At 40.1% G+C, this 16,378-nt stretch overlaps 1 protein-coding gene across 1 annotated transcript; it reads left to right on the forward strand.

The window, feature by feature from the left end:
* NAIP (NLR family apoptosis inhibitory protein) lies at positions 1 to 16,326 on the forward strand. Its single transcript, XM_074568822.1, has 14 exons — positions 1 to 1,510; positions 3,387 to 3,486; positions 3,965 to 4,046; positions 4,946 to 4,997; positions 5,489 to 5,608; positions 6,142 to 6,241; positions 6,545 to 6,620; positions 7,801 to 7,858; positions 9,661 to 11,778; positions 12,422 to 12,589; positions 13,525 to 13,686; positions 13,815 to 13,901; positions 14,560 to 14,724; positions 15,864 to 16,326. Exons 1-14 carry the CDS (start codon positions 931 to 933, stop codon positions 16,226 to 16,228), a joined length of 4,233 nt encoding a protein of 1,410 aa, XP_074424923.1. The 5' UTR covers positions 1 to 930; the 3' UTR covers positions 16,229 to 16,326.
* The last annotated feature ends 52 nt before the right edge of the window (positions 16,327 to 16,378 follow it).

The following is a 16,378-nucleotide window of genomic DNA, read 5'->3' on the forward strand; positions in this document are numbered from 1 at the left end:
TATTTGGAAAAAAAAAAAAAAAGCAAAGCTCTTTGTAGGCAGGGGGAGCAGAATTTAGCTATGTGGAGTTGAACTGTAGACATGTTTGCTGCATTCCAAATCATCACATAGCAAAATATTTCCTATGGTTGTCTTATCGCAGTACTAGTAGCAACAGAAATTGTTACTTCTACGAGATAAGCCACATTTGAGAAGACTAGTGTAAATACATTTAATAAGTATTTAATAAAACCACTTTATTAGAAGTGTTGGCAGTATGAGTTTGGCAATAAATTTCATTGCCAAATTAATTTCATTTTGAGATGATGTTCCTTTACATGCAATTCCTGATAGTTGCTACTTACGTTGAAAACAGTTGAAATTTTAAAAGACTGCAGTAAAACAATTGCTTGCTTTGCTTATTTTTTTTAAATCTCTTTCTCACTTCTGCTTCCCACCTTTCATTTGGCATTGTATGTTTTGCCACCTCTGTTTTTTCCCTAATTTAAGGAGAAATTCAAAGTGTGCTAGCAACAGTCATGGCTTTGAGATGGAGAACTGAGATGACAGAAGCGTGTTGGTTTGTCGAGGCCGTTCTAGGTTTTCAGGCTGCAGGATCTGCCACTGATCTGTCTCATCTTGCTCAAATCTCACCTCTTTGTGTCTCTTCTTTCCTTCTATTTTGGTTTTGAAGGCTTCAGGATACTTGCTGTTGTCATGATAAGGGCAGTGATCAATCAGAGCTTGCAGAAGTCTCAATTTGGCTATTCGGATTTATAGTACACCTGTTTATATCAACGCTCCAGTTACCTTATCCCTTCTTAGGAAGATGAAATCAAGTGTTTACAACGTGTAGAAACCATGTTACTAAGGTAACAGAGGTGATGACTAAATGTTACATAAAAGATATGGGTAATACCATTTGGTAGTCTTCCTTGTTTTTTTTAGAAAATGTCTTCCAAAGAGGACCCTGCAGTGGAGACGGGTGACAATGAAATACATGAGCTCAATCCTTCCGCAGTGCAAGCTCTTCTCCCGCATGCAGGCATTGATTTTCACAAGCTTGCCAAAGACATGGAGGCAGAATTCCAGGAAATCCGTGGACAGCTGCGGAACAGTTACAACCCTACCATGAGAAACGAACACAACAGGTTGAAGTCCTTCTTGTCCTATAAGTCCTATTCATCATGGTCTTTGACGGAAATGGCAGCGGCTGGTTTTTATCACACGCTTGTTAAATCCAGCATACAGTGTTTTTGCTGTGGATTAGTTTTATTCACCACGAAGGTTAGATGTACCCCATACGAACAGCACAAGAAATTTTGTCCCACTTGTGAATTTGTCCTGGGCAAAGAGGTGGGTAATATTTCGAAGTACGACATACGTGTTCAGAAGTCAGAGAAGAATCCAGCAGAAGACTCCTACAGGTACAGCACAGAGGACGCGAGGCTGCAGACCTTTGACGGATGGCCGTTCTATGCCAGAGGAACAAAGCCTGACTTGCTTGCCAGGGCTGGGTTTTTCTTTACAGGTAATTCCAGGCGATGCTTGGAGGGATGTCTGCTTTGATACATAACACGGTGCGAGTCTACTTACAATACTTGAATGGGTATAACGCCTTCTTTCATGCTACTCTTCCTTTTGTAAAGTACTGTATCCCCCATAAATGCTTTCTTTCCCAGGCTGAAAAACATAGGCAACTCAGCTGTTCCTCATGCGGAAGGTGTTCCGCATTTTTGATCGCCCTTGCTGCTGTTCTCCACACCGTTTCCTGTTCTGATACAGTATTTTCTGAGTTGAGAGGACCTCAGTCACATGCACTGTTTAAAATGTGGATTAATCGTGGGTTTGTACAGTGGCATAATTACAGTTCTTTTCTGCTTGTTTTTCTGTAACAGATGGCAGGCTTACAGATCTGATATCTCTTCTGCTCCCCCAAAGGTGCAGACTGCTTTTTAAATATTGGCGTTATGTTTTTTCCAGTCAGCCATAATCTATTGCATAATTGCTTTGATTTTGGAGTCACCTTCTGTTGTATGGCCCCACTGGTTTAGACAACGGAGTCTCCCTGAATTCTCCTGCAGTGAACATTAATGCAAATATTGCAGAGTATCACTTCAAGTCCTCTGCAACTGCGTTGTCCCCTTTTTAATGGTTCTTTTACAGCCAGTTGGCTCTATCAGCTCTCTTCACTGGCTTTTTGTTCTTGCTATCTGGACGAAGACTTAGATTTCTTTATCTTGTTAGTTTGGACTTTCGGAGATTTTTTCCAGCCTGCCTGATTTATTTTTTTTTCCACATCTCATCTGCCAGAGCTTTTGAGCCTTCTATTTTCTTTGCTCAAAAGCTTCAGCTTTTTGAATGATGCTTTCTTAATTCTTGTGATCTGACTTATTTTCCTATATTGTACTCATTTCCTGTAACTTTTCACGAGTCTTTTCTAATAAATAGCGCATGCTGGTGTTGCACTTACAGTAAAACATCTTTCAGGAAATTCTCAAATGCCTGTAAGAGAGTTCTTGGGGCCTTTTTGTTTGTGGGGTTCTTTTTGGTTGGTTGGTTTCGTTTTGTCAGCCATTTCAACTTCCTTAGCTTTACGTAGTTCCCGTTTTTGAAGTTTAAGAGGTTTAGGTTCCCTGTTTCTCTGGGTGAAGTTATAGCAAAATAAATTACAGTCATGGTTGCACGGTGACACTCCCACTATGAAACTTTGACTTCTTCCCAGTGGATTTCTCAATACCAAGTCACGTCATCTTGTAGACTTGCTAACCAGCTGCCCCACCAGATGATACCTGATAGTTCTCTAAAAAAAAAAAGAAAGCCAACAGAGGCCTGAAATTCCAGTCTGTAGAAAATCTTTGCACTTCATTGGTTAGTTTGATTTTGGTTTAAGACATCATTAAGATCTGATATTCGTGTTCCTTCTAGCACTGTTTACTCAGTTTCCCCTGAATATTTTATATACCAGCATTACAGCATTTGACTGACCTGTCTCTCTTCCATCACATTTATGCTGACTATCAATATGTTAAATTAGGGACAGAAATTCTAGTTCTCCGATCAAAAAAAAAAAAAAAGCCAACAAAAAAGACAAGTTTATTCTATCAAGCCTGTACAAATTCTCAGGTATTTATGAAGTTTTATTTTGATGGAAAGATCTACCTTATATTTTCACTCTTGGATCTGCACCAAGTTTAGACCCAGACTGACCCAACTAAAATTAGATGGACAGTTTAATAAGCTTTTTTAGTTTCAGATGCTATAATCTAAGAAAAAGGCTTCCCTTAGCTACAAATTTTGGACCAATGATACACACTGGTGTACTCATGATCACCTGTCTGGAGTGTGAGCAAGTAAAAGACAGAAATGTGTGATTACCTCTGAGATCTGTAACTCTCTACGTGCAGGCAAGAAAGATACAGTGCAGTGTTTTGCTTGTGGTGGATGTCTGGGAAATTGGGAAGATGGCGATGATCCTTGGAGAGAACATGCTAAATGGTTTCCTGAGTAAGTTGACCGACTGTCCTAGAAATATTTCTATATGTATGAAAGGGTTGATTTGTTTTGATATCTCTTTTTTTCCTCAGGAACAATGCTGGAAAGCAAACAAAAAAAACAAACACGTTTTTGTCTTTGAGGTTGTTACATTCATACAATTGATTTCAGCAGATCTTTATTTCTGACAACAACAGTATAACTCTGCTAACCTTAACCGCATAATTTTTCTATGTATATTGTTTCACATACTTTCTATAGACCTCCCATGGGCTTTTCATTGAGCAAAAGCCAGCTGATTTTTCTCTCGGGTAGTCATGATGTTGCATGAACAATGCTGACACCACCAAAAAGTTTGCCTTTTTTTCATCATCTTTCTGTTATGAAAGTTCCTGAGTATGTACCTCTTCATAACTGAAACACTGCTTCAAGAATTTTAGTTGGAATTAGTGCTTAGGAATAATGTTTGGTTTTGGGGTTTTTTTAATAGATGTGACTTCCTTCAAAGTAAGAAATCAAGTGAGGAAATTAAAAACTACATTGAAACCTACAGTGGATTTGTTGGAGTGGTGGTAATCTTGTAATCTATTTCTATCTTCCTTCTTTATCACGGAATACATCCCAAGGAGGCACTATCCAGGACTTGAAGATAGCCAAATTAGGCCTTGATTCTGATTTTCACCCTCTTTCTCCTAAAAAAACCCCAGCAACCCAAAAGCTGTGTATAATTGTATTTGTAATTAAGACTATGCACTCTAGGTGCAATTTTTTTCATGTAAGTTTATTTTGACTTGTGTGTCCAAGCTGCTTGCATGGGCAGTGCCTAGGTGGTCCACTGATGAAAAGTGACATACCTCTAATTGGTATTTATCCTACTCGAAGGAGTATGGATGAATTAACTCCTCATGGCACCTATACATATTTATTGATTACTAAGAAGATCGTAGGCGAGCATGCTGAACTAAGAACTTCTGCATGGCCGAAGTCAGGTTAGGTGGACTCTGCCTTGCCAGCTCGTCTTGTATGGCTACATCTTTGTTCGTGGGGTTTGCTTTCATCAGAAAAAAATATACTATGTGTAAGATCTTTCATGATATTACAGATCAAACCCCTATGCCTCAAAAATGTCAAAAAATCTGGAAGCTAACCCCCCTAGCTGATGGAGGATGAGAGGACTGCAAGTATCTCTCGGAAAACACCATCTCAGATATCTTAAGAGCATCAGTGCTATCTTTCTTTCTTTTGAGATGCTACTGTCTGAGGAGAGCCATTTCTTCTTGTTAATAGTAACCTGTCATTAGCCAATTCTGTTTCAGAAAGTTCTGTGTCTAAAACTGAAAGCGTTTAAAATGTTGATACTTGGTACTAGCCCTGTTTCTGCATCATAGTTATTTCTTGCGTTTAGCTGAAGAGTGAAATGAAAATAGAATGTATAATAAAAATAAGTATTAATTTTTAATTTTCTGCTTAGGGGAAGGATTTCACAGCTTCCTTTATCAAGGAGAATTTATCTACTGCAACAGGTAAAAAAAAAAAATATACTGACTGTTAGCTTTTCGTTAGAAAATAATGCCTTCATATTTTTATTGTACATCACCATTAACAATGAAAGCTGCTCCAGACCATTGCTTTTTTTTCTGAAGCAAGATTACATGCGTAAAAGATTATTGCTTCTGTATTTCTGAAATTTTTAACCCAAGTAAAAATTTGTTTTCTATAGAAGCTAAATATAAAACATGCTGCTTAAGTAGATCTATCTCACTTGCATTTGCCTGTGTGAGAGAGAGATGAAAAATAAATGAAACCTGAAGACTTTGAAGGAAAAATATAGATTTTCATCTCCACTATAACTCAAGAATAAACGTTTATAACTGTCCGAAAGAAAAGGTTCTGTAGTTGTGTTTTTGCTTTGCTGTAAGCCTGAGGTGTTTGCCATCTAGCTCTGCTCCTGCTTTGGAGAGTCTGATAGCAGGCCAAACCTTTCCTGACTAATCAAATGTGCTTGGTTGCAAAGGTGATCTTGTCTTGAACATCTTTGAGGATGAAGGAGTTCGGCTGGACTCTTTTAAAACTTGGCCAGCAGAAGCCCGTGTTGAAGCCACCGCTCTCGCTAAAGCCGGGTTTTTTTATACAGGTTTGAACCAAGTTTGTTATCTGTATAAACACAGGACAAGTAAAAGATTCGCTTCCCAGTGCAGCTGGGACAGAGGTTGAGGCTAGTCCTGCTACCTAATTAAAATCTTGCTATAGCTTTCAGTAAGGAGAGTAATGTAGCTGCAAAATCAGAGTGGCTTTTGCAAAGCCAGAGAGAGGGAAGCAAAATGGAATAACTCTGCCTGGGGTGACAGCCAGAGCAAAGATCTGCAAGGAGGGTATGTTTCTAGAAAGGAGAAAGCATTTATCTGGGCATTTGTATATTCATTTGTCTGGTGTCACTTGAAGGACAACAACGGCACATCTCTCAATTCTGTGGCGTTTTCTTTTCCTTGATTTAATTTCTATTATTCGTGATTTGAAAAGCATGTATTCCAGTAACAGATAGAGGTCACTGAAGTAAACTCATGAAACAACTGCATTGTTGCAGCTTTTATGCTGCTGACAGAATTAGTATAAGGAAAGAAATCATGTACGTGACCATTTTCGAGGTGCATAATTTATTGCTTGCAGGAGAAGGCGATACAGTACAGTGCTTCAACTGTGCACGTTGCTTAAAGAATTGGGAAGAAGGTGAAGATCCTATGGAAGAACATGCAAAATCGTTCCCAGAGTGAGTGACAGAGTGTCTTAAGACAATTTCCTGCTGTGCAATGAAAGTTGCCGTACACTTTTGCGGTTGTTTTTTTAATACTACTTTAAATGTATATAAATAACTTATATGTTTTTTGAGTGTATAGCACATTGCACTGCTGTGAAAACCTTTTTTTTAAAATTAATGTTTAAATACAGAAATACAGTAAAAGTTTCCAAACAAAAGGAATGTTTGTGAAATAGTTCCATCTTTCTGCCAAATGTAAGCAATTGAAGCAGTGCATTGTACTAACTGCTGTGTCTTTTGGAAACATCATTCTAGTTCCAACTGCTCGGAAGTACTTGGGAAGTCCCTGGAAGAGCAAGCAGAGAGCCTGTCGACACTGCAGGCTGCACAGGTTTGTGCTAGTCTGCAGTATTTGCTGTCACTGAAGGAATATTCGTGCTTTGCAATTGTTAATGATAGTTCCAGTTCCAGGGAGCCTCTGCGCGCGCGTGTGCAGAATGAGCAGCTTTTAGCAGTGCTTCATCCCGGGCAAGATTTTGAATGCACCACATTTCAGAGGTCACTGAACAGGTAGGGGGGTATGTGGCACTGTTATAGTTTGAGGAATCCACAACAATTTATTGTCGTTTAGACAATTATTCTCTCACTCAATGACCCCTCCCCACCCGGGAAGGGTAATCGGGGAAAAAACAAGGAAAACCAAGGGTTGAAATATAAACAGATTTAATAGAATAAGACTAGATAATTAACATTAATAACACTAAAGAACCAGTATCGATCCCGATACCGATATAAAATACACAGGGATTATACTCAGCCCATTCTACCAGCAGGACGCTGTGTGTCCCCATCAGGGGACAGCAAATGTGGGGCACTGCGAGCGCTGCGGCTTTGGGAGGAAGGGAAGGGCTCAGGGGTCCGGCCCCAGGGCAAGAAGTTCTCAGGATGGCAGCCATCAAGGGAGAGAGAGCTCCTCAGCAAACTTTCTAATTTGTATTGAATGTGCCATTCATGCCATGAAATAATCCCGTTGGCCAGCCTGGGCCTAGTGCCTGGGTCTCACTCCTCCTCATCCCTGCAGCTGGCAAGGCTTGAAAACACTGAGACCTTGAAACCCACATACCACAGCTGGCTATAAAGCAAATATTTTCACAAATTCGGACACTAGAAGTGCAGTTTTCCCAAGCATTAGGAGAGACTGTAGCAGCACCTTCCCTGCATCTCTGCAGGCTGTCTCACGGCTCTCTCTCGACAGCCTGTGTCAAGGTTACGCGTCTGTGTCTCATCAGAGCTGGGCCTCGTGTCCTTGGTAGGTACGCAGCAAAACCCTGGGATGGAAGAAGCTTCCACAGAAGAGAAGGAGAGAGATGACAATAGAGGGACATTATGTCTGAGGCCCTGCTGCTGGGAGGATCAAAAGAGTTTTGCTAATGTTGAAAAATACAGAGCCAGTACTGCATATATTGTAAATTGTCCTTGTAGCTGCTGGTGCTTGCTGGTACGTAAGCAACTCAGTTTGAACTAAATAATACATATTTAAGGGAGTATAACTGGATTTATTTTTGTTCTAGAAAACTCCCTGTAAGGCAAATCTTGAAGAGAAAGTGACCCTACTTTCTATAGGAGCTGGTAAGTACTCTGCAGCCTCACTTGAAAGGATGGTGATGTTGAATTTACATTTGAGTTTGAGAGGATGTTTAAAGCTTTTCTGGATTTGGCCTTTACTTAGTAAGCCAAAATTTTCATTGAGCAAGGACTGACTTAGGCCTGATGGATTGCCCACATACAGGGACGGCAAATAGTAGAGAGTCTGTCAGCTACTGCTTGCTTTTTTAATGTGTGAATATAAACCAATCCCTTGGCAGGTGAAAGGCACTTCTGTGCAGATGAGGCATATAAGCAAACTAAATTATTTTGTAACAATACATTATGATTTTTTTTTTTTCATTCATGTTTTGGAAAATTGCAACTGTATATCAGCTGCATACTACATATTACATGTTTGTGCTTTTAGATACAAAAGAAACTAGTTGAGATAACCTTCCACTATCTTTCACTTCTGATTCTTCCTTTTTTCCAAACACTACGGCCATTTCAAGGGAGTGGTTTTGTTGATACAGGCGTGTGGATTTCTGAGGGAAGAGTTCATACACCACGGAGTTTGCACTGAGTGGCCGCAGAGCATGCTGTACTGATGTGCAAACAGAGTTGATAACTCAAAAGTAAACTCGCTATAGTGGTACTGCCCAGATGCTCTCTTCAGCAGCCTTGTGCTAATCTGAAAATGACTACTACTGCCTCCCAGAAATGCCAAAATTATTTGGGATAATATGTATCAGATGGAGCAGTTTTGTAACTTCTGAAGGCACTAAAAGCACATTTTAGAGCTCTGAAAGCATAGTAATAGTTTTCAACCTGTATCTCCATTTTACTGAAAGTGACTGGTGCTGTTTTGGGTAGGAAGTCCTAGTTCCCCAGGCTATGGCATAAATATACGCTGTCTTGTCTGAAATTCTTCAGAAAAGAACCTCTCTGGTGTTATCTCTCAGTGAAGTGCAGGAAGAGACAGTGAGCGTTTCTGGGGTTCACTGTATTTTTGTTGAATATGCAAAGAATAAAATGGTACTGCTTCACCTGAGATAACAGATTACCCGGGGGGTTTGGGCAATACATATACTGCATATCTGTATAATTACATCGGTGCAAAAGTACATTTACTTACCTCAGCTGTTCAGAAATACCAAAGTACAGCCCCCACACATTTAATTTGGGGCGGATTATCTATTTTGTGGATAAACTGTACTATGGGCGCAGACAACATAGCTGGCTCTATTGGTGCCACCGAATCAGTGCTCTATACCAGAATTCAGGAACCCTGGCAGAGCAACAGCTTTAGAGAATGCGGTGCAGAGATTCAGTGGCTCTGTAGGAAGATAATGCTGGTCCAGAAAGGATGTTTAGGTCAAGTTTAGCAATACTTTGTCTGCACGGTGCCGTATGAATATATCTTCACAACTCTGAGCCTGCTTGCGAGGCTGGCAATTCACGTTTTTATTGACACAGTGCTGAATCTATGCTACTTATTCTTTCCAGACTGTAGAAGGCTAAACTGTTGCACTGAGATACCAGCGAGTCCCTGCACAGAGCTAGGCCAGGTCCAGCAGAGCTTTTTAGCTCAAGTTTATCATTTGATTACTTGCTACATACAAACTAACCCTACATTAAACCAGATGGGTGCAAAGCGAACTGGATAGGACAAAGAGAAAGTGTGGGAACTTGGTTTATCCAGAAGTAACACCATTTTTTTCCATTATCTAGAAAATTTCGGGTTCTTATTACTCCAATTTAAAGGACAGTTAACTATATTTGACTTTTGTGTACAGAATCAGCTGTTCACTAGGTTTTATTATTTAACATTGTCCCTTTTGCAGACATGACATCTGTTGAAAGTCGGTGTTTTCAAGAAGCAAGGAAATTGACTGAACAACTTACAAAGGTTTACAACGATAAAAGCTTCAGCAAATTGTTTTCCTTTGGGAACTCAAACCATTTGGCTATTGACTTGAAATCACTCTATGGGGACCTATCAGTTGTCTCAAAGGATATTAACGATCAGCCAATACAGCAGCTCTTTCTTCATGAAATCCTTGCGAACCTTAACTCTACCGTTGTGCTGGAAGGTGAAGCAGGAAGTGGGAAAACAGCATTGCTCAGGAAAATAGCCCTTCTTTGGGCTTCAGGCTGCTGCCCCATTCTGAGCAGGTTCAAGTTTGTATTTTATCTCTCCCTGGCTTATGCAAGATCAGATCAGAGTATGGCTGATATTATATGCAATCAACCGGTAGGATTTGTGGGACCATTAACAGAAAAAACTCTAAGAGACGTAATTCAGCCACTGAAAAACCAGGTGTTATTTCTTTTGGATGACTATAGTGAGATCAATTCAGTGCCCCAACCTGTAGAAGAACTTATACAAAGGAACCATCTCTACCAGCATTGTTTGGTTGTTGCTGTCCGTACCAACAGGACGAGAGAAATTCGCAAGTACGCAACCACCACGTTAAGCATTGCAGAGTTCCCTCTCTCCAGCACTCTGTATGTGCTAAAGAAATTGTTCTCCTACAATATTGACCTCGTGGACAGGCTTCTCTTACAGCTGCAGTTTAACAAGTCCATGCAGACCATTCTAAAGACACCACTTTTTGTGGTGTCTCTCGCTGCATATTGGGTACAGCACCCAAAGGGCAACATAATCAACAATACGGTTATTTTTAAAGCCTATCTGCTCTACCACTTACTAAAATACAGTGAAGAAAAAGAACATGTCCTGGCTATGCTTTCCTCGTGTGGTGAGCTTGCCTTAACCGGTCTTTTCAAGCCATCTTTTGATTTCACTGAGTATGATCTATCTGAAGCAGAAGTTGATGGAGATGAAGCTGTTAGGCTGGGTTTACTGAGCAAATTTACTGCCCAGAGGCTTCATCCAGTTTATAAATTCTTTCACCCCTTGTTTCAGGAGTTTCTTGCTGGAAGAAGACTGAGCGAGCTCCTGGTTTCTGATGAAAAAGAAAAACTGGAGCGAGGGCTGCAATACTTGCAGCAAATCAACACGTTTAGAAAAGTTGCTGGGCGCTACAATTTTTTATTGTTTTACGCTTGCAGCTTCTCTTCCCAAGCAGTCCCCCAAATTATATCCTATTTATTTAAATTGATTGACTACAAGGAATCATTGGAAAGCCAGTCAGAAAATGATGAGCATCTGGAGCACCATTCAGACCTTTCAATAAGAATGTCCTTAATTGACCAGTTATGTTTTATTGATCCAAAAGCGCTTCTTCAAGTTTTCATTGAGTATTTACTGGACTTTGCTACTTCTGTAGTTTATGAAAGTAATACTGTCTCTGTGTGCGCCCCAATCATTTTTCAGTTCCTAAGAGGCAAAGATATTTCGTTCAGTTCTTTTTCACCACAAAAATCTAAGCTGCGCTTTTTCCAGGATTACCCAGAATCGCTATCTCTACCCAGTAGTTTTCAGGTTGCAGTACAAGGAAGTGAGCACAAACAAGGACTTAATATGTCTCAAATAGGTGCTTGCTATTCTTCACTGGAGATGCCAACAATTGACCGGGATTATGCTCCTGCGTTTACACGCTTGAATGACATGGCACAAAAAGTGAAAAATGAAGAAGAAGAAAATAATAGATTTATTTCACTGATAAGAAGACATCTACCAGACTCCATCGTGTGTCCTTTCCTACTTACAAAAGGGAAGATGCCGCTTTTAAACTGTATGTTCAGAGACATCAGTTCCTTTCAGGAAGCTGACCTCAGAAATTTGATGACACTGTTTTCTGCTTCGGATTATATTGAACTTCATCTGAATAACAGTCCTGGATTCATAGAAGTCATCCGACCTGCTATTGAACAGTACAAGGAACATTTTAAAAAATGTAGCCTACATCATCTTAACTTGAGCAAAACCGAGCAAGAATTACTTCTCTCGATGTCTTTTGTGGAATGTCTTGAGATAGACGAAAAAGAAACGCCAGGTACAGCATACTGAATTTTGGCAGAATGTAATTTTTCTCCCTAGTTTCCTTTCTCTCCCCTTGGTGCCTGACAACCGAGCAGCTCCATATCCATGAATAATGGATATGAAACGGCTGTCTTCTACTGTATGCATTTCAGGGGATAGGCAGCCATCCTGTGTTAGCAGATTTCCATCCTGTCCCCTAATTTCAGACTATGACCTCAATACCGGTTTTTGATCTAAGAGGTGTATGTCACTAGAGAGGCAGAACTGCACTTCAGCAGAGGATATAGCGCAGCAAGGAGGACATGCTAGCAGGCACCGACAGATGTGCATTTTCTGCTTGCGGTCAATCCGAGTGGGTCTGCACCGGGCTTTCAAAAGAAAGAAGAATATTGGGCACTGCAGGTGCATTTATGGGATCCTGCCAGGCGTATGCTTAGGCTGCAAGCAGCAGAAGCCTCAGTGAAGGATGGGTTGGCAGGGAAGGGCAATGGTACAAGGAGGATAGGAAGCAGCAGTCAAGAGAAGGGAAGCCAAAGATGTTAGGATGTGAGATAGTGAAGTTAAGCTACAAAAACCCTGGAAAATTGTCAGAAGAACAGAGGCATTAAGTAGATCAACCCAGTCTCATTGTACGTTTGTCTGGCTTCATCATTCAGAACTACTTTTTTCAAATTTGGACAAATTCATCTGCCTGGAGGAACTGTCAGTGAGTCGATGTGAGAACTGCAATGTATTTGATACAATACCTGACGGCTTCAAAAATCTCCGTAACATGAAGAAATTGTTGATAAGAAGAATGAAGCTTGAAAACACCTCTAGGCTGGGTAAGGTCCACTTTAAAACTTTAGGTACTGTATTCCACTAGAACTTGTCAATACTGAGTAGCTGTCCTGCAGTTTTAATTTCTCCTTTAATTGGCATGTAGCATCTCTGAGTTGTCTTCCCATTGCTTCTGCCCTACAGCTTCTACCTTGAGTTTACCACCCCCACAAAAAAAAAGATGAGCAGAACCTTTCAGTGCTGTAAATTTACAGACCTCCATAAGTTCGTATGGAGGAATGAGCAGAACCGTGCTCTTTCTTTTCCTGAGGCGAGTATTTTCCCTTCTCACCACTCACAGTCCACTGGGAGGAAGAAGAGAGGCAGCACAATTGGCAACCGAGTCCAGATCATGTGTACAGCTGCTCTGACAGGTCAATGAGTGGGTTGTGACTTCTCTTTTAGCTGCCTTATTCCAGCAAGAACCTTAATCTTCAGTCCAGGGCCCCTAGATAACTAATTTTTCACACACCATGATAATGATTACCCAGCTTGTACCGTAAGAACCAACATTCGGTGAACTGTACCCTTGGTATCTGGCCGTTGGATACGGTTTTACAATGTACCTAAAACTAGTAACTTTAGGGGGAAGGAGTTCAAAAAGTTTCAGTCCTGCTAAATGAAAAACTAGAATATTTTTCACATCTGAAAGAAGCAGAAAATAATCTATAGCAAAATTGGCTTGCATTTTAAGGCCAGAATGATCCATCATGATTATAGTTATAAAATAAGACACAAGCCATCTGATTTTAACAGGTAAACAGATTAATCAAGCTGCTGCTCCCGTTCATCTTATTATCTGTCTCACTTGCTTTTGCTGTGGTAGAAGATGCTTCCCTTTACAGTAAAGTTCACCAATGGAGCTAGGAGAACCTTCTTGATTTTTGACCATTGTTCACTAGATAATGAATCTCCAGTGTTGCAACACTTTGTTTTGCAGTTGAATTTATTAAGAGCTTCCAAGACCTCTCTGTTTTTCACCTGGACTGCTCCAGCTACTTCAATTCTGAATCCCTTCTGGCAGCAATTTCTTCATGCAAGAAATTAACAGAAATCAAGTTAACTGGGTCATTTTTGAGAGATGGAGATTTGCTTTCTTTAGGTAGGATTTTATTTTTTAATACAGGAAACTCACTTTTAAAAACTTAGTAGTTGAGAGAAACTGATAATTTTAAGTTCCAAGAATGACAATGTATAGTTTTCTTTTTTTTTTTTTTTCTTTCCTCCTAGGTGCTGCTCTGCCCAATTTTGTCTCTCTCAAAGTGCTGCATCTTAATGGGCAACATTCTGATGACAAGGAAGCTTGTGAAATCTTTGGTTTGTACTTGTCTTCCCTTTTGGCTGATCTCATTTGTTACATGTGACAGAATTATTTTGTTTCAGGTTCTTTTGGAGACCTTAAGACATAACTTGAACAGCTTAAATACCACCTGAGATACAGCAGAGTATCCAGAACTAGAATGTTAAATCGGGTCTCACAAAGCAGTTTGTGATGAAGGGCATGTGTTCACCTCCTGAGAGGGATGAGCCGAGTGAGGCTGTCCTCAACTATGGAATCAGATGTTTCAAGTGTTCTGAAAGCCAAGATGGTCCTCCTGAAAAAGCCATGTCTAGAGGGAACAGGGAAAGGTTGAAAAGGCTTGCATTCTGGGAAGGGAGAATTACCCTCATTTCTTTTCTGTGGGTCCCTTGAGTTTGGCCGCATGGAAGATTCCTTTTGTCTCCGGAGGACTTGTGAGACCTCTTAGACCCTTTGTGGAGTAGTTCTGCCTTTTCTGTTAATGACCTTTTCAAGCTGTTGTGTTACAGAGTGAACAATGGCAGGGGCAAACCTGAGGAAAGAAAGCTGATAGTAACCGATTGCCAGAATCTAAATTTAAATATTTTTTTACTTGGCTCTGCTGCTGTCGCTCACTGGCATTGAAAGATTTGTACTTGTTTAGTCTTAACAAGAAAGGTCGTCTTCTCTCTGCAGCATGCAATTTAGGTGTTCTTCTTAACCTGGAGGAGCTCATCCTTCCTGCAGGGAAGGGAATAAAGTCTGCAGGCAAACTGATTGTTCAGCAGTGTCTACACCTGCTGCACCTCAGACGCTTCTCATTTACCCGATGTCTGGATGATGGCAGCCTGTTGGAAATCGGTGAGTTTAAAAGAGAGAACTTCAGATATGAAATAACATTTCTGAGTAGAGCAGATACTGCTTCAGGATACATTACACTTCTGTTTGTATACATAACAACAATTGCAAATTATTTGTAATTTTTGATGGGTATAATTTCTTCCTATTCATTTGTTCTATATACAGCCCAAAATATTTCTTGCTCATCAAAGTGTATTCAGACTGCTTACGTACTAGACTTTGCTGAAACCTCTTTTGAAATGCCTCCTTAGTTCCCCTTGTCTTTTACAAAGCAATGTAAATTACAAGAAAAATAGTCATTGGGAAAAAAGACTGACTTAAAAGACAGCTTCGTAACTACACGCTACTTATATTAGCTTATATGCCCTAGCTGCTAAAACTGTGTATTACCAAAATAATTCTTAAATTTAATACCTAGTTAGTATAGTCTTAGAACTACCACTTCATATATAGGGTAGAGAAAATGTCTTCTTTTGTAAGCAAATGCTAAGTCTGTCATATCATCTTTGTTTAACATACATTTTAGTATATATAGTGACTTGATGACAAGATTCCCATCTTGTAAGTAGGCTGACCAAAAGGCACAACTGAAGAACACATGTGATGGTACACAGGCATGGAAGAGAGGATTGGTAAACTCAGTATCTTGCATCTGTGAAAAGTTGATCTGGTGTCTGACCTCAAGTGGTTGCATACGCTGGTGGTGTATTTGCTTTGCTCTGTAACAGTGGTATCCAAACACTCATAAACACACCAGTATCTTATTCTACTAGGCATTTACTACGCATCTACTACAACCTGAGGTATTTAAAAGACGGGTAGACATAGTGCTTAGAGATACAGTTTAGTGATGGTTTTTGTCAGAGTTAGGCTGATGGTTGGACTAGATGATCTGAAAGGTCCCTTCCAACCTAGGTGATTAACGTGCCTGCTAAAGTATCCCCTATTTTATCAGTCTCCTCAGTCTGAGGTATTAAAATGCTAAAACAAGTTGAGTTCAAAGTTCTATTTTTTTCAACCTAATAACAGCAGCTTTATTTTTAATGTACAATACCTCAGCTTCACTGAATTTTCATTCGTTTCATACAGGTTTGGAGCATCTATAAATCCTTACTGATGCCTGTTTGGTTTTTTTGCAGCAAAAGTTGCAAATTCTGGAGGTTTCCAGAAGCTTGAACAGCTCTCACTGTCAGTAAATCACGATGTTACAGAAACTGGTTGGAGAAACTTCTTCAAAACACTTAATAACATGCCTGCCTTAAAAGAGCTGGACATTAGCCGGATGTTCACACATCAGATCAAAGCCAGTGCATCAACAGTGACGGCTTTTGTCCAGTGTGTTTCTCGACTGCCTGGTCTTGTGACAATAGTAATGCTGGGATGGCTCCTTGATGCAGAGGACCTTAAAATGTTTGATATCATGAAGGAGCAGCATCCCCAGTCCAGGAGCTTAAAATTATCTTGGCAATGGGTTTTGCCACTTTCACCAATTATTCAAGACTAGAAAAGTTTCAAAGTGTTAGGGTTTGGGGTTTCTTCTCTTCCTTCTTGTATTACGAATTATATACCTGCATTGCAAATAAACACGTATTTTAAAATTTTTACCAGGATGAAACATGCCACTCTTTTCTACAGCAGGGTTAGGTTAATGTAA

The sequence above is a fragment of the Larus michahellis genome, chromosome Z (assembly GCF_964199755.1).
Source record: "Larus michahellis chromosome Z, bLarMic1.1, whole genome shotgun sequence".
Classification (NCBI taxonomy): domain Eukaryota; kingdom Metazoa; phylum Chordata; class Aves; order Charadriiformes; family Laridae; genus Larus; species Larus michahellis.